This window comes from Thunnus maccoyii, chromosome 9 (assembly GCF_910596095.1).
Source record: "Thunnus maccoyii chromosome 9, fThuMac1.1, whole genome shotgun sequence".
In the NCBI taxonomy this organism is placed as follows: domain Eukaryota; kingdom Metazoa; phylum Chordata; class Actinopteri; order Scombriformes; family Scombridae; genus Thunnus; species Thunnus maccoyii.
Window position 1 is genome coordinate 27,500,292 of NC_056541.1, and position 24,199 is coordinate 27,524,490.

At 39.8% G+C, this 24,199-nt stretch overlaps 4 protein-coding genes across 4 annotated transcripts; 2 read left to right on the forward strand and 2 right to left on the reverse strand.

The window, feature by feature from the left end:
- Positions 1-1,618: 1,618 nt before the first annotated feature.
- hnf1a (HNF1 homeobox a) lies at positions 1,619-9,914 on the forward strand. Its single transcript, XM_042420701.1, has 10 exons — positions 1,619-4,528; positions 5,553-5,752; positions 5,872-6,052; positions 6,774-6,976; positions 7,319-7,461; positions 7,553-7,694; positions 7,789-7,977; positions 8,057-8,172; positions 8,287-8,371; positions 9,524-9,914. Exons 1-10 carry the CDS (start codon positions 4,230-4,232, stop codon positions 9,652-9,654), a joined length of 1,689 nt encoding a protein of 562 aa, XP_042276635.1. The 5' UTR covers positions 1,619-4,229; the 3' UTR covers positions 9,655-9,914.
- A 100-nt stretch (positions 9,915-10,014) lies between these two features.
- c9h12orf43 (chromosome 9 C12orf43 homolog) lies at positions 10,015-12,368 on the reverse strand. The gene is made up of 6 exons (XM_042420705.1): positions 12,189-12,368; positions 11,841-11,871; positions 11,059-11,157; positions 10,876-10,946; positions 10,687-10,774; positions 10,015-10,592 (listed from the first exon to the last, which is right to left on the reverse strand). Exons 1-6 carry the CDS (start codon positions 12,313-12,315, stop codon positions 10,238-10,240), a joined length of 771 nt encoding a protein of 256 aa, XP_042276639.1. The 5' UTR covers positions 12,316-12,368; the 3' UTR covers positions 10,015-10,237.
- A 39-nt stretch (positions 12,369-12,407) lies between these two features.
- On the reverse strand, positions 12,408-20,180 carry unc119.1 (unc-119 homolog 1). The gene is made up of 5 exons (XM_042420706.1): positions 19,190-20,180; positions 17,324-17,437; positions 15,692-15,800; positions 15,361-15,533; positions 12,408-15,233 (listed from the first exon to the last, which is right to left on the reverse strand). Exons 1-5 carry the CDS (start codon positions 19,422-19,424, stop codon positions 15,121-15,123), a joined length of 744 nt encoding a protein of 247 aa, XP_042276640.1. The 5' UTR covers positions 19,425-20,180; the 3' UTR covers positions 12,408-15,120.
- A 1,331-nt stretch (positions 20,181-21,511) lies between these two features.
- Positions 21,512-23,936, forward strand: pop5 (POP5 homolog, ribonuclease P/MRP subunit). The gene is made up of 5 exons (XM_042422007.1): positions 21,512-21,620; positions 21,702-21,844; positions 22,579-22,728; positions 23,167-23,250; positions 23,568-23,936. The coding sequence occupies exons 1-5, from the start codon at positions 21,601-21,603 to the stop codon at positions 23,672-23,674; spliced, it is 504 nt and encodes a 167-aa protein (XP_042277941.1). The 5' UTR covers positions 21,512-21,600; the 3' UTR covers positions 23,675-23,936.
- Positions 23,937-24,199: the final 263 nt, after the last annotated feature.

Below are 24,199 nucleotides of genomic sequence, written 5' to 3' on the forward strand. Positions count from 1 at the left end.
GAGCTATCCCAACTGAAAATAAAAAGATATCTCTACAAATAAATATTTCCATCAAACTGTACGGTGAAACATAAAACAAATATCCAAATTTTCATCCATAATTAGTATCAACAACAAAAAAATGAATACCTGGTATAATAAGCAGTGTTTTATAATAACATTTTATTTTTTAAAACCAAACCATAGGTAATTTAAAAACAGATTATTTACAATTAAACCTGTAAATGCTTTTTTTCTAGGCAAAAACCATTAAGCTTTTATTATGAAGGTGAAAATGCCCTAACTTCCTGTCACATTCTGGCTAAGTCTGACTGACTTGACGCAAATTTCATCTTAGACCAGAAAGAAAACGTTCACATGCACAATTTACAGTTACAACCGGTTTGTACGAACACTGTCCGATTATCACTCAAACTTTTAAACATCAGCCATGATGCGTTCAAGGTCACTCCACTGAAAATCTCACAGTAGACTGAAAAAAATCTGGTGAAATGACAAACTGTGACACACCACATGCAAATACAAATGAAGAACATTAGCCTACCATATGTCTTGACAGGAAATTAATATCATGTGCTATTAATCTAATATGCTAAAAATAATACAAACAACTATTACTCGAAACAGAGCATGCTGTTGTATAAATATGTGTTTATAAAAAAAGTTCAAGCAACAAAGTTAATCAGTTTCACAACTATTGCCTAACAGTTAGCTCCAGTAGCCTGTTGACACAACATTAAATCAAGAAGAAGCCAATGTCTGTCGTCACATTTCTCTTCTAGATATATATGTTTCATATACTATCACTGATATTAACTAATCTTTAAGCTAACCTTCCCAATTCACCAATAGGATCCTTGTTAAGTCGTTTTTGAGTGAGTATCTGTGTGGAATTGAGAGAGAATTGTATCAGTGTTTTTAGTTTGCAGCCATAATTTCTTCATTTTAATACACTCCCATACTGCAAACCGGCTTATGCAGTGTGGTATAACGGGAGGGTTGTGTGCTGTGCTCATTCACTGCTGGGGTTTAAGTATTTAATTAGTACCAAAGCCAGCTCCAGCTAATCTTCTCAACACTGACTCAACATGTGACCTGGTAACCAATGTTAAGGCCAATCAATAGCCTGAGCAATTCAAACAAAGACAATGACAGTTTTGACTTAGGGTGGCTGTAAAATGGATGCTGTCCTAACCACAGCTCAGAGTTTGGTGCAAAGTTTGGACCGTGAAGTCTGACTGGAGATTTAGGTTTTTTATTTTTTTTAGTACACTGAAACTGCAACACATACGAGCAAGCAATGAATATAGTGCTTGATGTGCCTCCAAAATGCACTCACACCTGTAACATGATCCATAAGAACAATACAAGCATAAAGTGTGTAAAACAGGATGTGCAGGCATAGATTTAGACTTGTGATTGTCCTCATTGAGTGCTGCAGCCAGTGTCCTGCCTGCAAACAGGCCTACTCTGTGCAGATGAACAGATGAAGCTCTGGAAGTGGGACAGGGGCTATTTGGACAGGAATTAAGGGGTGTGTTAAATTTCTGCATGCATGATCAATGGGGTTGAATGGCGGGGATGGGGATTGGGAGTGTGTGTGTGTGTGTGTGGGGGGGGGGGGGGTGGCTGCAGAGACAGAGGGAGCAAGCGGTGAGAACACAGACAGAGGCAACCAGCAATGGCTCACTAATGAGAGATGGACAGTGTGGATTGTATCTCATTACCAATCAACATAGCTTTGAGTTCTCTGGAGAGGGAAAATGCGAGCTGTAATGTGTGCTGCATGTGGTCCTTTTTGATAAACCCAGCTTGTGTGGTGGAGCATTAGTCACAGCAGTATCAGAGCTGTTGGAAATCCACACACACTGCCCTCTGTTCGTTTTGGTTAGGAGTTTCCTCTGAATAGTACAATGGGACTTAATTACAGGTCAGCGGCATGTCTCAGGGAGATAGAGGGAGCTCTGTTACCCTTCCAAATACAGTATAATGCCATCTTCCCAAGGGTAGGGTGGGGTAACAAGAGCTCCACACAAAAAGGTGCTGATAGGCTGAACCTGAGAATGGTATAAGGTGATCCAGGCAGAGAAAGTGAGCGTTTTACACTAAAAGAGGGAGAAAAGATAAAGGACTACATTAACTCTCAAAGGTTTTCTCCCATTCAGTTTGCCCTCTTTCCTTTCCAGTCCGCTTCCAAGTTATCATTCCCTGCCAGCTTTCTTTGACAAAAGCAAAAGTCTGGTCAAAGACGGAGAAATCTCGAATTTGCAGATCAAAATCAGATCCTGCTTAACACAGAGAGTCTATGTAAACAGCTACAGTAGAAATCCCACTGCGACACAGAGTTTAACACCACCTGTTGGGGCTGTTAGAGGGTTAAACATGCTCACGGTTGCATTTTGTGAAAAGAAAAGGAATAGCCAACATCAGTGGCATTTAAAAACTATATTATATTTGCATTTTCCGTGACATTTATACTGCCTGAACCTAATACAAAATTGAATTGAAGGAAAATATATGTTTTTGTGGGGCTGGGACAGTGATATAAACACAGTTAAAATATCAACAGGTGAGCAAATGGAGCATAAAATAATAATTATATATATATATATTCATAATAATAAAGTGCATTTGTAAAGCACTTCTCAAAACCAGAGAGAAAGAGAGAAAGTAAAGAAGAAAATAAAACATACACATACAAAGTGAGAATAGTAAACCCTTCACTAAAAATATGTTTTCAGAAGTGATTTAAAAGAGGACACTTATTTTAAAAAGCTCTGACTATGCAGATCTCTTACTTCTAAGTGATGGAACAAATGCTAAAAATAGTGAATAGACAACATGCACACTCTGGCCTTTAACTATTAGTAACTTGGAGCAGAGATATGTCTTGCAGTTTAAAGTTTAGATGATACAAGGGATCTTTTCTGGCTCAGTGGTTAAACCCTGTTCATGGTCAGTTTCCCTGTTTTACAAGGTTCTGACATTACAAGGTTCTGAGTTCGATACACGTTCAGGGCAGCACTCCTAATAACATTTAAGAAAATCATTGGCTGCTGCCTGCCCTCCCTCCATGACATCCACACCTTCAGGACCAGGAAACGGGCCAGGGGCATCCCGACTGACCCCTCACACCCACATGTTCCAGCCCCTCCCCTCTGGGAGGAGATCCCAGACAATTAAAACCAATACCACCAGACACAAGAACACGTTCTTCCCCTGAGCCATAAAACTCATAAACTCCTAAGCCAACTACCCTGTCAGCCGACAGACCTGCTGCTATCTGCCCCTGCACCTGCCACTTCACCCCCCACCCACCCCTCCAGTCTGCGTATTAGTGTCATCATAACAGTGTCTGTGTTTTATATTAAATTGTTAAATTTTTATTTATGTGTAAAACTTTTTAGTGAACCCACCCAGCATACCAGTGTCTATGTTATGTATTATGTGATTTTTTTTTACTGAATATAAATGTCTGCACATTTTGGAGGCTGAACCAAGATAAAAATTCCTTGTATTTTTATACTTGGCAAATAACTGATCCTTGAATCCTACAACAGCGCTCTCTAGTGGCATGGCTCTATTCAGTGTATCTCCTGTGGCTCTATGCATTATGTTCAACTTTGGCCTAAAATTTTTAACTACATGCTTCAACATTATTAATAGTTTTGAATAATCATAATCCAAACAAAAGGATAAGAAGGGCTTCTGTGTGTCCGGAAATATAGTTTTACAGCAAAATCAGAAATATCTTCATGTATAAATGCATCTCGCAACTTTTCTGTTTGGTTTTCTTTTTCTAATATTTCTATGTGCGCTTTGAGAGGTGATCTGTTGTCTCTGCAGCCCTGTGTGCGACTGTAACATCCCCTCTGTTTTATTTATTGTTTTTAAATTGCACTTTGGACACTGTTGGGGACTGAGGGAGTGGGGACAAAGTTCACAGGGCGCATGTAAGGAGGAGGGGGTGAAGAGGAAGAAGGTTAAAAAAAAGAAAATTGACCTTTGAAAGCAAAACAGCAGGTGAAGAGCTAAAAACCAGGCAGCTCAGGACACATCGGGAGTAAATTCAACACAAGGAAAATGAAAGTATTTGTCTTAAACTGAAGAGGGATTACAAATGTAATGGAGCCCAATGCTGCCTGTCTGGCTGTGGTTTGAGTGTGTAAACTGCACATGAGAGCAGTGTGTTTGTTTGCGAGGCGGTAGCGAGGTGAGGCATCAGAGTAATGGAGGGAGAGGAGAGGTCCGGGGCAGCTAAGGCGAGGACGAGTCGTCTGACCGCTCTTCAGGAGCAGCTGATCTGGGCCCTGCTAGGATCCGGACTATCCCGGGACGTCCTGGTCCAAGCCATGGGGGAACTGGAGCGAGACAGGGCGGCTGCTGGCGCCGAGAAGGGGGAGAGAGGGGATGGAGAGAGCTCCGAGGAGGGAGAAATGGATTTCCCACCGCCCATATTCCGAGATTTGGAGAAGCTTCCCCCAGAGGCGGCAGCCAAACTGAGGACTGAAGTCGACCGGCTACTGCAGTAAGTAGATCCCAGCACTTCTCCAGAGGCTCCATGACAATGGCAAAATCCCCTTAACTGCTATTCTCACACAGAAATTTGTCTGTGCCTCCTAATGAGACTTGATCAGGTCAAATTTGAAAATGCCTAAACCACATTCTTGATGCTGTTTTGAGGTCCCCCTCCTCTCCTTTACCCCCCGTATCATGAAAGCAAAGTACCTGAGAGTTGAAATAACCTAAAACATCCTTCATTCTCTGGCACTTCTCAAGCTTGGTTCCCTTCTCCTCCCAATTCCTCCCTCCTTCTCCTGCTCTCAGTCTGTCTCTCTCTGCAATCTGGCTTCTGAGGCGAATTTAAAGAGGGTTCCTCCTTTGCTAGTTACTAATTACCCACCCTCATCATTATTCTCTGGCCATTTCTTAATAAATAAGCTACATGCATAGGTGAAGATTAATGGAGTTGGGCTGGTCCTTTGAGGCTATGTTGACATAACGCATGAGTGACATTTCTACTTTCAATTTTAAGACCTGTTTTCTTACGTTAGGAACACACACTGTTTATCTGATAATTTATAGAAAAGTAAACTTTGAAAAATGTATTAAAATGCTCTTTAAGAAAATGTGTTAAAATAATTCAGTTCCATTTTTCTATCTAATACATAAAGTAAAGATTGTTTGTGTGTTGTCTTTGCATCTGGTGAAGTCGGGGATTTTTGAAAAATTCGTGTATTTTATCTCCTCCTGACCTGACGGTTAGAAAGCGTTAAATTAGGCTTCATAAACCTTTTACACGTTTTTCCCCTCCAGTGATCTGAAAGAGTTGGACTTTGCTCCTGTGTGCTTTCCCTTATCTCACTCTGTCAATAAACCTCTCTCCACTTCCCTCTCAGTGGCCATGCTTTATGTCTAATGTGTTTATAAAATACTTTGAGAATAAACTGTTCTTTTAAAAAGGAAGTAAATCTCAGTTGTATAAATAAAAATACACAAGGGCATAAAGTAGATACAGATGTTTTGTCAGCTCAGGTGTCTTTGTCTAACAGGGAGGACCCCTGGTGTGTCGCAAAAATGGTGAAAAGCTACATGCAGCAGCACAATCTCCCTCAGAGAGAGGTGGTAGAGTCCACAGGACTCAACCAGTCCCACCTCTCCCAGCACCTCAACAAAGGCACGCCCATGAAGAACCAGAAGAGAGCTGCTCTGTACAGCTGGTACGTCAAGAAGCAATGCGAGATCAGCCAGCGTAAGTACACGAGCAGCTGTAGAGCTGTAAAAACCCTCATTTATGCTTTCAAACACCCATCAAATATCAGTTCTCTATGGGTCTGAAAGTGAGAAATAACACACTAACATTCCCTTTAGAATTCACCAATGCCAAACACGGCCTTGCATCCGTGGAGGACCAAGGAGAGGACACCAGGAAAGGACGGAGGAACAGGTTCAAATGGGGTCCAGCGTCCCTGCAGATCCTCTTCCACGCCTACGAACGACAAAAGAACCCCAGCAAGGAGGAGAGAGAGGGGTTGGTGGATGATTGTAACAGGTGTGACATACTGATAGTACCAAGACAAAACAGGCATTTATTTATTTTTTTTTTTTTTTTTTTATGGCTTTGCAGAGTCAGTTTGGCACAACCAGACCTGTATCATGTGCCAGATTAATGAGGTCAGCCCCATTTAACAATCGTTACAGCCCCTAAAAACCTGGTATCTGGTTCATTTATAATAACTATTTAAATATATATGAATTATTATCACCTTTTTCCAACGGAGCCCCACCCACTTCAAACCAGTGAAAAGAGCTCAGACAAAAACACAAATCTCACTTGTGAAATAACCAAAACTAGAAAAATGTGTTTATGTAGGACCTCATCCTTCATGGTAAGAAGGTGATAGAGAAAATAGGTTTTCAGGGCATTTAACATACAGTACATAATGTAAAATGCAATAAATAATAATCCAGTTAGGATATTTTTCATAAATATCTTGCAACTATCCAAATCATCCTTAAACTCAGACCCAAGACTGTTAAACCTTACATACACTAACTTTGTTCTTACTCAATATCTGCTGAGATGAGGTACAAAAATAAATGATCTGTGTCTGGTAGCACGCTAAGACTTAATGTTTAGTAACTGCAGGTGATTGATCACATCACAGAGGTTGGGAGAAAATCTTTAAAATCTTCTGGTGAAATACTGACTGAGGTAATCAATGGGTCAAAGTCTGGACCACATATCGATGTGCTTCTTCTTCATCCTTCAGGGCAGAGTGTCTGCAGAGGGGGGTGTCTCCCTCCCAGCTTGCTGGCCTGGGCTCCAACCTGGTCACGGAGGTCCGGGTGTACAACTGGTTTGCAAACCGTCGCAAAGAAGAGGCCTTCCGTCACAAACTGGCCCTCGACACGCCTTTCACCAACCAGCCTGCCTCCTCTTCTAACCCCCCCCTTCCACCAAGTCCTGAGCACGGTAATAACTTTCAAAACCTTCAGCAAAGCTTCAAGAAACTTAAGAGTGAAATCAAAACTGCCTCCTAAATGAGCGAGTGAGTGAGGGCTCTGTCGAGACAAAGTTGGACTTGCATTTGCCAGATCTTTGGACGCACTTGTCTTTTTTTTCCTTTAATGTAAAACAATAACCGTCACACTCATGCAGACATGACTGCACTGGTTCTGGTATTAATGCTCAACTTTCTCAGTTCCCTCATTCTGCCATTTGGAGCCATCAGCCAAAGTTGTCTGCTGTATGTATAAAACATGAACCCAGTCAGTGATGAGGGACCTGTGGGGCCTGACTTGTGTTGTTTTCCAGGTGTGAAATTTAGTCAGCAAATCCCATGTGACACCCTGAGCTCAGCCAGAGGTAGCGGAGTGGAAAGAGTGGGACGCCTGGTGGTCAGCCCTGTCCAACTGGAGCCCAGCCACACACTCCTCGAGGCCCACAATCCCAAGCCGGTGAGAGCATGTGTCATGGTCCCTCGCTTTGTTATTAGTGACTTGCTGCACACACTCCTGCCATCATGACCATGATGTCCTCTGGTCCCAGGTGTCCAGCGGTGGCCCGCTGCCCCCAGTAAGCACTCTGACCTCACTGCACAGTCTGTCCACCTCCCCTATGTCCTCACAAGGCGTCATCATGGCCTCACTGCCCAGCATCATGAGTCTGGGAGAGTCCTCACTTCTCATTGGTAACCTTTGCTTCACTGCATAAAGACAACTGAAGCTTTTAACTGGCTTTTTTTATGACAAGAAAAACTCACATCTTTGCCTGTTGATTTATAGGTTTAGCCTCCACGCAGCCTCAGACCATACCTGTCATAAACAATGTGGGAGGCAGTTTCACCACTCTGCAGCCAATCTCATTCCAGCAGCAGCTTCACACCTCCCCCCAGCAGCAAATATCACAGCAGCTCCACAGTCACATGGGTGCCAGTCCATTCATGGCAACCATGGCACAGCTGCCATGTCACAGTAAGGCTACAGCAATAAAATGCCATGAGTTTATCATATTATATAGAGTGAGGACTAATCCATCTGCTCTCCATTACAGTGTACAACAAGTCTGATTCGCCCCAGTACCACTCGTCTGGTCTGCTGTCTCAAGCCATGGTCATCGCTGACAGCAGCAGCCTGGGGACGCTGACCAGCCTCGCTGCTGTCAGACAGGTAACTGGGGTTAGATGGTCTGTTAGGGACTCCAGTAAACAGCAAACATCACAGCATGAATGGTCCTCATTTGGTAGAATTTTTCAAATGTCCCTGATTTTTTATTTTGGACAGATTCTAACAGCAGATCCCGAGGAACAGACGGATCCGTCCTTACAGGAAGAATCTCTGCACCTGCAGCCCCCCACACCTGTACCAGGTACACAGCTGTGATGTAAACACAGGTTTACTCCTTCACATCTACATCTTTGGGGTCACATCAAATCTAGTTACACTAATTGAAATGGAAACCCCTACCTATAACTGAATCTAGACCATTTTAGAAGAGCCACATTTACCATTTACAGCATGACACTCAACCCCGAATATATTAGTGTAGCTGTAAACTGTGTGAGAGGTAAAAGTTTTCTAAGCAAAGGTTTGGTGGGTATAATGTGCTGAGATAAATCTGATTTGATGTATTTAAAAATTGTAATGTTCACTTTTTGTTGGTGGACTTTTCTTTCTCCCATTTTACCAGAAATTGTGTTACATCTGGAATCATGATGGAGGATAAGAAAACTGAATTTCTGTGGAATACTTTAAATTGGGTAACATTTTTTATCCATAAATGTATTTAAGAAACAACCTCTATTGGTGTTTTTTTATGAGAACTAGCACTGCAAAACACTTAAGTATATGAAAAAGAAAACAGCAAAATAACTACTTCCAGACTTTCCGAATGTTATCAGACCATATGGATCAAACTCTGCCAGTAAAACGAGTCATTTCACATGGGGGTTGTGTGACACTCAGAACAATTTATCCACTGTTTTACAGCCACATCAGTAGGTTATGGCCAGTGGTGTACTACACATCAGGCATACTGGTACAAATCCCGGTGGATCGTCAAAACATATCCGTTTTTACCAGCCGTCTCTGTGTGCCTGTTATACAGGGTGCACATGAGAACGTGCTGCATGACAGTATCAGGCAATCACAGCTGAGTGCCCCCCTTTACTGTCACTGCCAGAAGGGGGAGACAAAAATCCTGCACTCCAGCTTTAAGTTGACCATATAATTTCTATGATGCCTTCCCAGGCAGATTCCCAAATGTAACGTTATATTTTGCTTCCTTTAGTGGTGATTCTAGTTCCCTTTGTTCCCCATCATAGCGACTAGATTCCAGTAGTACATGTTCAATAGATTTATGTTGGTAATGACTGTTTTATCCTTCTGGGTTCTGCCCCCCATTTCTCCTGTATCTACAGGCTTATATATAGTATAAAGATGTCCTCCTGTGTCAATGATGTCCCACTATCAAAACTAATTGTGCTAAATGCCAGATAAACTACTCTCTCTCTCTCAACAGCTTCCTCCGAAAGCCTTGAGCTTTACCCCGCTTCTCAGACGACAGAAAGCCATCAGTCTCACCTCCTCTCATCTTCACCAACAGACATCAGCTCCTACATTCCTACACAAATGGTCTCTACTGCGCAGTAGGACTGCCTTGGCAATGTAGTGTCTCCTCACTAACAGCTGGACTCATGAGCGTGGTCGTGTTTGAAATGGACAGATACCTCGGGTGTAACTTTCCACAGAAACCACATCAAATTTTGAAGAGGATTTCTGGGGTCACGCACCACAAGGATGATTCAGCTTTGATGTTTCAGAGACTCAAACTCCATACCACTGTAATACGAACAAGGGTCGACATTAGAGAAGATTCACTTTTGATACAACAGGGAATCAAATGAAAAATCAACACTAAAACGTATTTTTATTAAAATAATTTTTTTGTAACATTCAGATATTGTTCATTGACAATTCATGACGAAATAAAGACTATTTCAAGAACACAGCAATGGTATAAAATGATTTTTAATGGAAAAAGTGTTTGATACACCTTTACTGTCATGTAACAACAGTGTGTGAAGTCAAAATGATGAAACGCATGAGTTCCTCACATATCTTCAAAACATTTTGGTAAATATCTTACCATCTGATGATTTCAAGGTTGTGACACAATATGGTGGTGGGACACAGGCATCCATCCCATGACAATGACAGATAAGTCATAAAAGTCTTAGTTCAAAATCTCTTCCTTTGTGGTCCCTTCTCGCTTCTTTTTCTTTTTCCGTTTTACTTTGACTTTGTTGTGTTCCTGTTCTGAGTTCTCATGCTCACCGTTGCCTTGAGCATTAGGAGGAGAGCCTGCAGAGTCCACCTGCTCACTCTCCTCTTGATTCTGTTTCCTCTTTTTCTTTTTCTTAACAACATGGCTCTCCTCTCCCTCTGCCACTTTCTTCTTTTTCTTTTTCTTTTCTGAGCATGGAGGCTCCACTGAGGAAGGTGAGAGTGTAGAGGATAGTGAGGGTAAGAGATCTTTGACTGACACCGCTGCCTCCTTCAGCCGTGTTTCCATCTCACTGTCGCTGTCACTGTGAACAACAGAATGTATAATGTTACATTAAGGAGTATAAAAACACTGATGAAGTAAAAAAAAAAAAAAAAAAACCCAGAAAGAATAAGAACCTTGAGCTGGGCATGGGCCGACGCCGCACAGGGGGTGGAGGCTCCTCAGCTGTTTGTCCTGGGACTGATGTAGAAAACAGACGAAATCCTAAAAGAAAAAAAGACAAAACAACAAAAAACATTCATGAATACAGATGAATCAAAATCCCCAGAAAAAGCAGCAAGTATCAAAGAAAAGAGACACTTTACCTTCATCATTATCATCACATTTTCCTGATTCTGCACAGGGGGAAGTTTCAGTCTGCAACTCTGAAATGTAACTGACAGTCACATGCATATTATAGATCAGGTTTAAAAATATGTGCAATCTTTTCATTACAGGATTAAAAGGATCAGTTGAAAATGCTTTGTGCATAAAGTCAAACAAGTTACCTGTCAAGAAAATGTCCCAACTTCTTAGCGACGTGTGTTCGAAACCCTTGGGTGACCTGGAGCTCATTGCCATCATGTTCATGGTCAGCAACAACAACACTGATGCAAAATAAAACAATATTCAAGCATGTTTCATTTCTATTAAAATATTTGTATACAATATAGCCAATATACCATTTGTTTTCATTGGAGCAGCTTTAGCTACACATAAAAACTTTTTTAAAAAATTTTATAGCAAAAAGAGAAAGTTAAAGGAAACATTCACGATTTTTTAAGTCGTTCTTAAAAACAACAGTCATGAACACAAATGAACATTGAAATAGGTTTTTTTCTTGTCCATACTGGCCATTAGAAGATCCCTTCATAATGCACTTACAATAGGACAAAATCCAAAGTCCTCCATCTGTGCAAAAATGTGTTTAAAAGTTCATCTGAAGCTAATATGAAGCTTCTGCCATCCAAATTAGTCAAACCAAGTAAATATCTTTCAACGTTAGTCTTTTTAGTGCCAAAGTCCCTCTTTTTGTTACTATACTTCCACCGCATCTCAACAGGTAAATCTTACATAAGCTTCAGATCAACTTTAACAAGCATTTTTGCACAAAACAACTGTGTGGACTGTGTTTTGCACATTTTGAGGGCTTGAAAAATCGTGAACTTATGCTTTAATTATGTAGACTTCTTGCAGTGTGTAGAGACACAAACATTATAGTAAGAAGTCTTCCTCTTTCCTACATAATGGCTTTGCAATTAGTGCTTATTTTGACAAATAATAGACTTACCGTTTGGACTGTTTCACATCGCTGTCACCACCTAAAATAAACAAAGACAGTCTTCAACAGAGATAAAATTAATTTCATTATGTAATGTTCCACTGCTAGATGTTACTACTGTGTTTTACTGGACCAGCTCAGATAGCTACGTTAATAATGAGTAAAGTTAAAGCTAACATGGAAACCAGACCTGTTCAACATATGTATTTCTGACAGTAATGTCAACCTTGCAACTCACCTGAGGCAGAAATATTAGGGTTGTACTTTTGCCAGGCTAACGTCGTGTTTGTACTTCTCTGTTGTACATTTCCGTTCACTTCGTCCCAAACTACAAACCAAACAGAAAAAAACCCTCACCTTTCGTCTCTTTCGTCTTGTAGGCTTGTGTCTCCCAAACTGCCTCCTGACATCTTTTCAGCGCTTCATCGTCACTACTGCTGGAGTCTTCAGAAACACCGACCATCTTTTTAACGTGCGCCGCCATGATAAATCCATGTGCCCACGGTGTTGTCTGTTTTGAGCTAAGGATTCTGGGTAATGTAGTCTGTTCGTCATGGGGAAATAAATACAAATATGCAAAGTCCTCAGACGTGGTTTTATTTATCACTGTCTTCATACAATTTTGAGAGACAAACATGAACAACATGAACAAACCAGAGAAGAATAAAACAAGTCTAGGTAGGTCAATTAAAATCCTCCTGTTGTAATCACAGAGGAAGTCGAAAAATACAAGAGCTGTGCAAAAATCAATCAGTCATTCCATGTAAATAGAAGATAAGGTCATACAATGTGCTTTCCCATTTTACATTTTAATAAGACTCAGAGGGGAAATCAAAAACCATCAGCTGGACCTTTATGATGTGTTCATGTCAAATCAAAAAAGAAAAAAAAATCTGAACGTAATATTTGTTTTTTCCAAAATCATTTGGGTTTAATCATTTCTGCAGCAGAGCATGCTAAGTTTTCATCAAGTACCAGTATGGCTGATCTAGAGCAAATATACATACACAATTTGGATTTTTAGTCTTGAACAGGTCATATCATTGGATTCCTTGATATGTTCACCATTCAATAACATGATATTTGTAAGCCAGGTGAGAAAAATCCCTGATAATATACTTGAAATGTGCAAATTTATATAAATCCTACATGACTGAATCATAATTTGTAAAATCGGCCTAAGAAGAGGCCTAAAAAGAGAGGGAGTCAATGCAACAGGCTACAAACTGGATACATAACGTCTATTAGTGTCAGTCATGTAGTCTTTTCGTGTGAATAAAGTATAAGCACTTCTTTAGGCATTCAGATGATCAGATCAAACACCACTGACTGATACTGTATGGCAAAACAAAGCACAGTCTTCCCAGCTACTACAACCCCAGTACTGCCAACCAGCAGTCTAACTGGAGCACAGCCAAATACAGATACATCCACTGATTTCAATTGAGAAAAAAAAAAAAAAAAAAACACTAAAAAACCGAGGGTCGCGGAGCAAAGGCTACAACTGTCCAAGTACCCTGCTGTCACACTTGTTGAGGTCATTAATGGGCTACATAATGAATTGTCACAGATCAAACCGTAAAATGTAAAATTTTATAGGAGTAAACATGAGTATATGAAATGTATCAACAAAGGCTGTAAGACATCCGCTGTTTCATACAAGGCAGTGCCTGCAAGATATTGTATGTATCAGAAAGAAGCTGAAGTCTCTTCCCTTTAGCGTATTGGTTGAAAGAACCGTCTTACTACAGTGTTTGCCTTACAGGTGAACAAAGCGCACGGCTCTTTTCTCAATGACCACCTGGATAAAAGGCACTGGAGTCGATGTTACAATATACAGTAAAAGAAGGAAGCCCAGATCATCTGAGTACTGAAAAAGATTTCCAGACCGTTCCAGTGGTTTTGCATGATTTAGCTGATTAACTGCAAATTATATACGTTACTGTTACAGCAATGGGATTTTGAATTATTTCCTGCCTTCCAAGTAGTTGCTGATTTCCATTCATTTTAGTACAATATCAGAACTAAAGAAATGAAACTAGCTAATCACAGTGGATATTTAGACTGGAAAAGATGCCACAAGCAGGGACCGTTTTCTACCCTTCACTGTTGCTGTGTTCAATGAATCTGAGATCTGCCATCACCGAGTTACCAGATTTGAGAAACACCTTTCAGGATGCGCAATACAATTCAACAGAACCACAACCTCCTCCAGAGTTAAATCAACACCTCTCTGGCACAGTGTAAACATAAAATGAGCATTATAAGCTTCCCAAAGGTATGGTTTATTGCGGGGCTGTTGTACCGGATTGCATTGGATTGTGAAGGTGTGCAATAACAGACTGGTAACTCGGTGTGTGAGTTGTGGGCTTTCATGAATAGAGAGATAGAAAGCTTAACTCCCGTATCTAGCACTGTGTCAAATCAAAAATATCCTCAGCACATGTTACAGTCTGAAAGACAAGATTAAATCCCAATCGACAGCCAATGATGTACATTTTTTTGCCATAAAAATGTAACAGATTTTAGTAGGATGAACATGACACCTGATCTCATGACAGCAATGCATTCAGTTCTTAAACTAAAAGACGTCCTACACAAGAAGACCTAATAATGCACCATACATAAAAGACACACACCAAGCTTAAATATCTGACACAAACAGTCCCAATGACTCACAACTGATAGCAGATATTTAAGGGAGAATGAAATTCAAACAATGTTCACTCGTGCTACATGGTCATCTATGTCTAACAATACTGTAAAACGTCTAGTTAATGCTCAGTTTTCCATAAGGGAAACACAATTGTCACTTGCAAAAGGTAGTTTGAATGAATTTCAACTGAAAACATCTATCTACTTAGGCAAATGAAGTTACAACTAACGCAGTCTATCGGCTTTGCCATGAGAGGTCTGTGACGAAGTCAAAGTGTCCCTTTCCAGCAGAGACGGCAAGAAACTTAAGGCAAAAGTGTTCAAACATTGACATGATACGTATCTGACAAACCAAAAGAACAGAAAGGTTTCAGTCGACTATAACAGAGAAATATTTAACAGAACATTCCTCTGAGTCCCAGAAACTGAGCTCTGTGAGGTACTGTTGAATGGATCCATGATTTCATATAAAGGCAGATGTGGTCTGTCGACTCTGAAGAATGTAGTCGCGTTCGTAGGAGTGTCCACAAAGGAGAAAATTCTTCTGTCCCCCCAAAAAAGATGATTCTGAATGGTTGTAATTCAGAAAATCTCACCGCTGGGGTATATTGCACAGATTAATTTCCTTCAGGTATTACACACCACCATTGTAGGCATAGTCTGCCTTGTTGTGCATGATGAGTTTGTTGTCCACAAAGTAGAAACTGTCTGATCTGGTTTCATAAGGGTGCTCCACCATTTGGCGAACTGAGAAGGAGGAGGGGAAGAAGGAAAGAAGAATGGACAGACATGAGATCAAGATATTGATTATTATGTGAAATCTGCATGCTACAATATTAACATTAGTGGTTGACCAAAGCAGACTAGAACTCACTGAGGTCGTCTGGAAGCTGTGGAAACTCGTAAATGTGTTCACATGTGTTGCGGCTGTTTGGAATGCAAAAGCCAAAGTCAAAGTCAAAGTTCTTGAGAAGGCGCCCCTGGAAGTAATGCCTCTCAATCATACGAAAGCTGTTAATGGGCCGGTCGCCCACCGTGAACTCCACACTGAGGTTTGGAAACAAAAAGCAGAAAAACAAAAATTTACAGCTCAGTTGTGATAAAAGTTTTACACAACAAGCTGACTGTTAGGTGACTGACGACATAAAAAGGCTGATTATTACGCTCTCTATTTACAGTCGGAAAGTTATGGCCCATTTACTTACGTTGCACCAACAGTGCGCAGTTTTAGAAAGGCTGGTGTAAACTGATATCTCACAAAACGCCCGGCGCTGATGTCTGCATCTCCGTTCCCCTCTTCACTCTCTACAGGACCTAATAAAGAAAACATGTTGAGTTGACTGGCATCCAGTTTTCACAGGATAGGCCACAAATACAAGACTTTAAAGCATTTTCAGTTGTTAAAATAGTGTGTGAGAAACTGCATCTGTATACTGAATTATATCTTTTGAAATGTACTGTTACATGTTATTTTCTGAAACTGACAGGCATTTAAATCAAATGCAAAGATGTGAAGGAAACATTGAGTTTCTCTATTATTTCTAAATTATTTTATTTTTATTTTCTAAAATCTAAACATGGTGTCACTGGTATAAACAAGGGTTTTCTTTATTGGGAGACTACCTGACGAATTCCTTCCACTTGTGGGACTTTATGTTCCCTTATATACACATCTCTGAGGATAAGGGTGTTTTCCCACCTGGCTTGTTTAGTTAAGTTGAATTGAACCCTGGAGCGCTTACCACCTTGGTGTGGTTCATTTGGGCAGGTGTGAACACAGCAATCATACTCAGATGTAGACCAAAACAACCAGGCCAAGACCTTGCTGAAGAGGTGGTCTGGTTACAAACAAACTTTGGTACTGTTTCGATTGTGTATGAACGTGATCCGATCTAGATCCAACCCAACTGCAGGAAGTATTGTGCATTTTTTTGGATTAAACCAGCTCCCGTAGCCAGCTGCACTGTGAATTATGTTATTGTTATGTTATTATGTACAGGTATGTACACGTCTCCTTTTCAGCCGACTGAAGGCAGCACGTTTTCTTCGTTTTCTCTAGACGTTGCCTTGAAGTGCGTTCACATGTGCTATTCTGCTTGCATATTTTGGCTTGGTATATGGCCCAAACGATGACCGCAATTATGAAGAAATGCCAGTTCTGCCAATGGTTCATTTTGGGTAGTTGAAGAAAAACAAACTCTCCATTCTCCGCCTGCCAACCCCATGAAATTTCTGACCAATGAATAGAGTGACAGCTCCCACATGTCTTTTGTTGATACATTTTTTTTACCTTGAAATTTTGCCAAGTGAAACCAAACCGAACTAAAGGGAAAATGCAAAGTAGCAACTCATCCACTGATTTGGACCAAAGCAAACGGACTATAGGTGTGAAAATACCTTAAAAGTAACCCAGACAGACCATATATATGACAAAAGGCTGAGAGCACACCCCTCGGAAAGTCTGCTGCTGCTCTAATATTTGGTGACGCTGCAACACCTGAGGGCTATGACTGAGCAGCATCATGTATATTCACGCCTCTCGGACTGACGCAGTAAATTTAAAAGTTATAAACGTCTAGCTTTGCGGTGATAAAGATAAATAACACATATTTATCAGACTGCGAGGAAGTGTAAGCTGTCAATGACAAACAAAAACTTGAAAACATGTCATGTGTCTGAAGAAGGAAATAAATCTCCATGAGAGAAACCTTTGCGAACTTTATGAATAGCTGCTTCTCTAAAGACAGCTCATAATTTGTGTATTTTATATCAGTCTGTCCTACATTTTAAGAATATCACTGCTTGGTAGATTTGGCATAAGTTAATATATCACTTACCGCTGTTGGGGGGTTTGGCAATCTCAAACAGCACCGTCCCTGTCTCAAGATCTCTGATTTTGAAACGTGTGAAGTCGATGTTGTAGATATTGTCTTCAGGTTTGCAAAGATAGTCTGAAATGTGAAATAACAGTGCATGTTAAAACAAAAACAAAAATAGAGTAGCTGTGTCCATTACTTGACAGCAGGCAAGCATCCATTAGCAGCAAGAGGTCCTTTGGCCCGATTTCACAGAGAGTCAGTCTTTAATTTGTTTCACCAATAACTACATGCTGAGTTTTGCGATGATGCACAAATACTGTGAGTACAAAGTCTCACCCTGGCATAGTGAACTGAGATGGCACTCGATGGGCAACTAGGGTTTCAGTATCTGTTTTCTGGCTCCTGCGCTGTGAGTAATGCTATAGCACAGGCTCCTGGCTTCTCAACAAAGTGACGTGAGAGAGAAGGGAAGTAATGCTATTGTTGTCTGGTCCGGGAAAAGGCCAAAAACAATGGAAGGCATTAAGCAATAGCTGAGACTGGCTCTGATGACAGATCCTGGGGTTTGACTCAGTGTGTTCAAGCAGTGTAGTCACTAGTGGGGTGAAAAGTGAGGAATACTCTCAGGACCCAAAGGGAAAGAAGGCCAAAAAAGTCCAATTAGACTACTTAAAGTTGGAGTAATACATATTTTTATATTAATAATGGATCAAACGATTATCATGTGTAATGTGAAAGAGGTCACTCATTGTAAAACAAATCCACAGAGAATCTTCACCGAACCCTTTTAAGAATTTTAACAAGATAATTGAACTTTTTTTGTGGAAAAAACATATCAGATGCATGTTATATCACGCAAATCCTCACACATACAAATCCTCCATAAGAAATCTAGGTGACACTATGAACCATGCTCTGACTCTGGACCAACATGTCTAGTGTCTGATTCACTCTTGTTTTTTCCAGCTGAGAAACATTGTGCCCATTGTGCCTAAAGCGGAGATGGAAATGTTAATTCATACTTTTCTATCGTCCCATCTTGACAACTGTAACTCCCTTTACACCTGCCTCAGCAAAAAATGCTTTAGCAGCACCAAAATGTTGTTGCTAAACTCTTGACCAGGTCCTCTAAAAGGTCTCATGTGACACCGATTCTGATTGCTCTTCAGTGGCTCAAATTAAGAATCCAATTTAAAGTTCTTGTGATCACCTACAGAGCTCTGCATGGTCAGGCACATTACATTAGACATTAGAGATCTACTGCAGCCCCATGTCACCAGCAGGTCTCTAAGGTCCTCTGATCAGGATTGTTCCTCCATCTAGGCTTAAAACTAGGGAAGACTATGCTTTTGAGTTTGATAAGGTGATAGTAAGTCATTGTTGTGTGGGTACAAGGATTGCATTGGTAAACGCCAAAGAACATAACTAAGCATATAATTACACTCAAGGTGCAAAAGTAACTTTTTTGTCCACCGGCCAAATGGCTAGTAAATGTTCAAATTTTACCAGCCACTCAACACATTACCATTGTTTTTTTGTTTGTTTTTTTTTTGGCTGGTGAGTGAAGCAAATCTACCAGCCATTTGCATATTTTACCAGCATTTGGCTGGTGGCTGGTGCTGATTTTGTGCCCTGATAAGACTCATTTAATAATTTAACATTTTTAATCAGGCAAATTCACTACAAGTTGTGTACTTCTAGGACAGCTCAACGGAGAATTCGTCTCTTAGCTACGGTTAGCATACAATAAACGGTGTCTCAGTGTGTGTGTGTGTGTGTGTGTGTGTGTGTGTGTGTATGTGTGTGTGTGTGTATGTGTGTGTGTGTGTGTGTATGTGAGGGAGAGAGAGTTCACCGACTAAGACAAAGCTACCGTTCACATACCCTCCGTGACAGCCCGGAGACCCAGGACATGGACCGGAGAAATGTCTCTCCCCAGCTGCCTGAGCTCATCTTCGGTGACCGCAGGCCACTTCTCCGTCTGACTGCGCCTCGACTTGAGCTTTTTTAACATTCCTCCACCAGCTTTTCGATCCCTGTGGTTCGTCTCTGAGCCGGCGTCTGCGTCCGCCTGTCCTCTGCTAACTGTCGGTGCCGCTTTGTTTCGAGATCCGTTCATACCGGACGCTGTGGCAATAACAAAAAAAGAGTTGTTGTGCTTTTTTTTTTTTTTTTTTGAAATCTGGGAGCGACTTGACAAACTGCGAGTGTAATTTCAAGATGGCGTAAAACGTGTATGGAAGACGGAAAAGTAAGGTTGTGATTGGCTGAGAACGGTGGAGGTTGTCATAGTTACCGAGGGGGTATGAATGGTTTGTTGCCCGGCCCTTCCCGCTTCATCACAACTGGGTGGGCTTTATCGATTGTTTTTGTGTGTGTTGTTTTTTCCATCACTTTATTTGTAGAAATCGTGACTAGCATCACAATAATAATACAGTACAGTAACAGAAAACAATTAGGCATCATATTGAAATAAAGATAACATAAAGGACGTGACTTCACTTTCAATTTGTTGATACAGTCAACATGATAACGGGACAAAGGGTCAAAGTAATAATAACTAAAAATAGAACTGAACAGACTGGTAGGCAATACAATCGGATTTCTTTCAAAAAAATCTTGGAGCATACTTACTGCATGTGCACATTTTTTTGTTTATATGTTGGATAAAACTCAAAATATTCTATAAATTCAATCATGAAAAGTTAAAATGAGAATTTGGATTTATGGATGTGAAAATTTCTCAGTAAAATTAATAAACTGGCAGTCTGTTGAACTTTCTGGTTTTGTCTTCATAACATAGTATTACATCCTTGGCTTCCAGTTTAATTGAATGGTTGGTTTGAGTGTCAAAATAATCCTCAATTTTTTTCCCAGAATCTTGATTTATACTGACATTCCTAAAATAGATGTTTAGTTGTGTCTTCTTCATTTTTAAAATTTTTTTTTTAATTTTTGCAAAAATCACATTTGTTATCAATACCCACAAATCTTGAGACGAATTTGTTGGTGGGATATACAGTATATTATGCACATTTTTGTAAGGACTTTATCGATTGTGTTATTAGAACGTTTCAAAAAATTTCATTTCATTTATTTGTTCATGTTTGTGGTAATACACAGCTCCAGAAAACCAAACGCAACTCAGTTTGCTTGTACACATCCCATGACCAAACAGGAGCAGGGAGAAGAAAATCTTATATTGCCTGCCCTTAATCCTTATTTTTATTACTTATATTATCTTTTATTATTCATCTATTATTATCTTAACTACTCATCCTTTATTGTTGTCTTATTCAATTCACTTTTTTGCTTTTTTTGTTATTTTGGTGTGCAGTAATCACCAAGATTTAGTGTATGAGCTGTTGTTTACTAATTCAAGGTTAGCCGGTCAGGGGAACAGTACAGTTTGGAGGGAAATAACCAAACAATGGCAGCAGCAGCACTGGGATGGGGAACAGAAGGAAGATAATTACATGAAATACAAATAAAGTAGGAGTGGTAAGAAATGCTGGAGTCATCATGAAAGAGCAAGTAATTATAAGTAGATGAAGAATTGGTCACAGAAACATGAATAGTACACTTTTTATCATAGTAAAAACACCCAACTGGCCATCATGATCAGTGTCAGGGAAAACAGACAGTGGAACACATCCTGGTTTCATGCAGAAAATATGAAGAGGCTAGGGTTAAAGATCTGCTGGAGTGTGAGGGACAAAAAAATATATATTTAGATTTCTGAGAGCAACTGGACTAATTACACTACTGTAATAGATTTGGACAACAGTTGACAATTAAATCCAGAGGGAGGCCGTAATGTAACTGAAAGGATGCCAATTTTTGTGAAACCCTAAAGGATGTATTTTTATATTATCCTAGACATCAACAAGAGAGACCAACACTGAAAATGACACTCCAAATGAACCACATGAGACTAGATATTAGAGAAATGTTGCAGTGGAATTAAGGTGATGTAGGGTACAGGACTATTTTAAGATTTTTAGAAAACACAGAATTTTATAGGAGAATTTAATTTAATAGTATAATAAGTGTTCTGATCACACTCCAACCCAGAAAGAGGCGGTATTACACCAAAAAGCTGTTTGCCAACCACCATTAAACAATAAAGGAAGAAGAAGAAGAAGAAGAAGAAGAAGAAGAAGAAGAAGAAGAAGAAGAAGAAGAAGAAGAAGGATGATATCAAGTACATCCAGCAGGAGGCGCTCGTGTATCTCGGGATAGCAGATAGTTTTGTTGCAGGAAGTTCCCAACAGAAGAAGAAGAGAGAACCAGCGATGGTGCGGGTGAAGTCTAGGTAAAATGTGCTCGCATGTATCACATGTTAACAGTTTGTGTTCTCGGAGTTCGTATCTGATGGCACTTCTTCTGTCTACAGGTATTTACTGTGTGAAGTCAACGTGTCAGACCGGAGCCGCCTGTTGCTGCTGGATGACCGAGCTGTGGCTGCGGCTGTGAAGGCAGCGGTGGCCCGTATACACGGAGACTATGGAGCAGCTCTCTGCAGCATCAGATTCTCTGGTAAGCAGTGCTGGAACAAGTACATGATTTACTTAATTAAAGTAGAAAAAAATCTGAATTACAATATACTCTATTACATTACATGCATTCAAAGTAATAGTACAAACATACAGTCAGCAAATTTACTGAAACATCAAATTTAAGATCCCCTCCAGATCTGTTTTAAAATGTATATAAAATACTCTACTTGGAATAATAATTGTATCTGATATGGTTTTTCCCACACAAAATTATCTTTAAAATTACATCTCCCTCTTCTCTATGAATAAGTAAATGTATTTCATCTCAGAAATGTAACTACAGGACACAACACATCTCCTACTTCACTGTTAAGTCTATTCTCAGTGTTTGTGCACTGAGGGCTTCAAGTTTTGACACCATACTTGTGTAAGTTGAATGTTGGACCAGAATTGGCTTCAAATTATTTGTGATGTCACAAATAATGCTCATAGGCCCACCTCTTAAAATGGGATTTTCAATCAGTTCAGAGAAACTTCCCACCTTCAGCAGATGAATGTGAAAACAGCTTTAAAGTGTCAAACTCTGCACATACATCATTCTGTACGGTGAAGCTCAAACATCCAACTGTAGGAAAAAGAACAAAAACACATTTTTGAGTGGAGGGGGACTTTAAAAGTACTCTATGCAGCAGAATGGACAATTATTACTTGTTAAATTTTGTTGTATTAATGTGTAAACAGCATTTGTGTTCTCTGTTTTTTGTTTCTTCTTAGTGAAATATCTGAATACCCACACTGGAATAGTATTCCTGCGTTTCCCTAAAAGGTGTTACAAACTCCTGTGGTCTGCTTTGCCTTTTATTACCAGTGTTGAAAGTCGAGGGCAGAAAATCCCATGTTTTCTGAACTGTTTGCACGTAGGAGGTAAGAAAAACAGAAGAAGAATTGTCTTTGCCAAGTGATATTTTCTTTAAGAACTTTACCCAGTTTCTCACAAAGTAGGAATCATTTCAACTGAAACAGGGTTGATTTTTAGAAATGTAGGTACTGCAAAACTGCTTTTGTGCAGACGTAGCACAAGTTGGAGATGTATTTACTACATGCAGATGTTAACACTTTTCTTAATGTTCTCCATAATATATATATGGGGAATAATTGATTTTTCATTACTTAATACTAATAATTCCTTTTCAATCATGCTTACATTTCTAACTAGTTGAAGGATGTCAATAACGGTTGATTACAATATGCAATAACCAAAACACACTGTGATTTTTGAAACAATCCACTTTTCATAATGAATCAGACACAGCTTTTAAGAACATTTAATTTGACTGTTCAAAATATATGTGTTTTCCCCAGGAACCATTAGAACATGTCAGAAGTTTCTGATCCGATACAACACACAGCAGCTCCATCGAATGCTCCCCACATGTAAAAACGAAGGTATGGAGTTTCATTTAATACTGTTTAATAATATTATCTCTGAACTCTGCAATTACAGTCACTAGTCAATTTATTTATCCATTTTCTGTTTCCTGCTTGTTTTAGCTCTTCAATAATAAAATCCACGTATTAACTTTAAATGTTTAAGAAATAATATTTATGTCTCTTTAAGGATGTATTGAAGTATTCATCTGAGCTTAAGACCATTTTCAGCTTTGTATTGCTGCCTTTAGTGTACAGGAGACTTCAGCATTTGAATACAAGAGTGACAAAGAAAAATGTCATTTGACTGGTTGCTTCTCTCTTTCTGTTTGCAGAAGAAAAACAACAGGTGCGCCAAGCTATTCTAAACTGCTCCCTAACAAGAGGAAACCAGAAAGATGAAGATGAAGATGTATTAGAGAGTGAAGATGAGGAAGAGTAACCTCACAACATGCAGGAAAAGGCAGAAACTGGTTCTTTTTGTTACGTGACAGAGAGGAGGATGTGAAGCAAGAAATGCCTTCCCAACTCTTTGGAAACGTGATTCATTGCAGCCAGAGAGCATTTGTTACTTAAGAAAACTGACTGTGTGCTCCTCTTCCTAAGAGGGACAGATTACATGATGTTTGTTTGTTTGGCCTGATGGTCAGCATGAATATCCTATAACAGAGAGATCACAGGTTTGATCCTCAGAAAGGCTAACACTGAATTATTAGCTCTTAGTCATTTTTGATAAGTGACACTGAAAACGTAACTGAAATTACTTAACAGATAATGAGAGTATGGCCTTATTCTGAAGAAAGTGTTTTTGTGTTTTGAGTTCATCTTGTATTTATACTGTGTGTATTTTGTTTATAAATTAAAACACTATTTTTGAAGATGTCAATGTATTGGTGGTATACAGTTGATAAAATATGATTTTATTTTATTAGAGATGCACAGATATCTAGTCTGTTGGTATCAACTG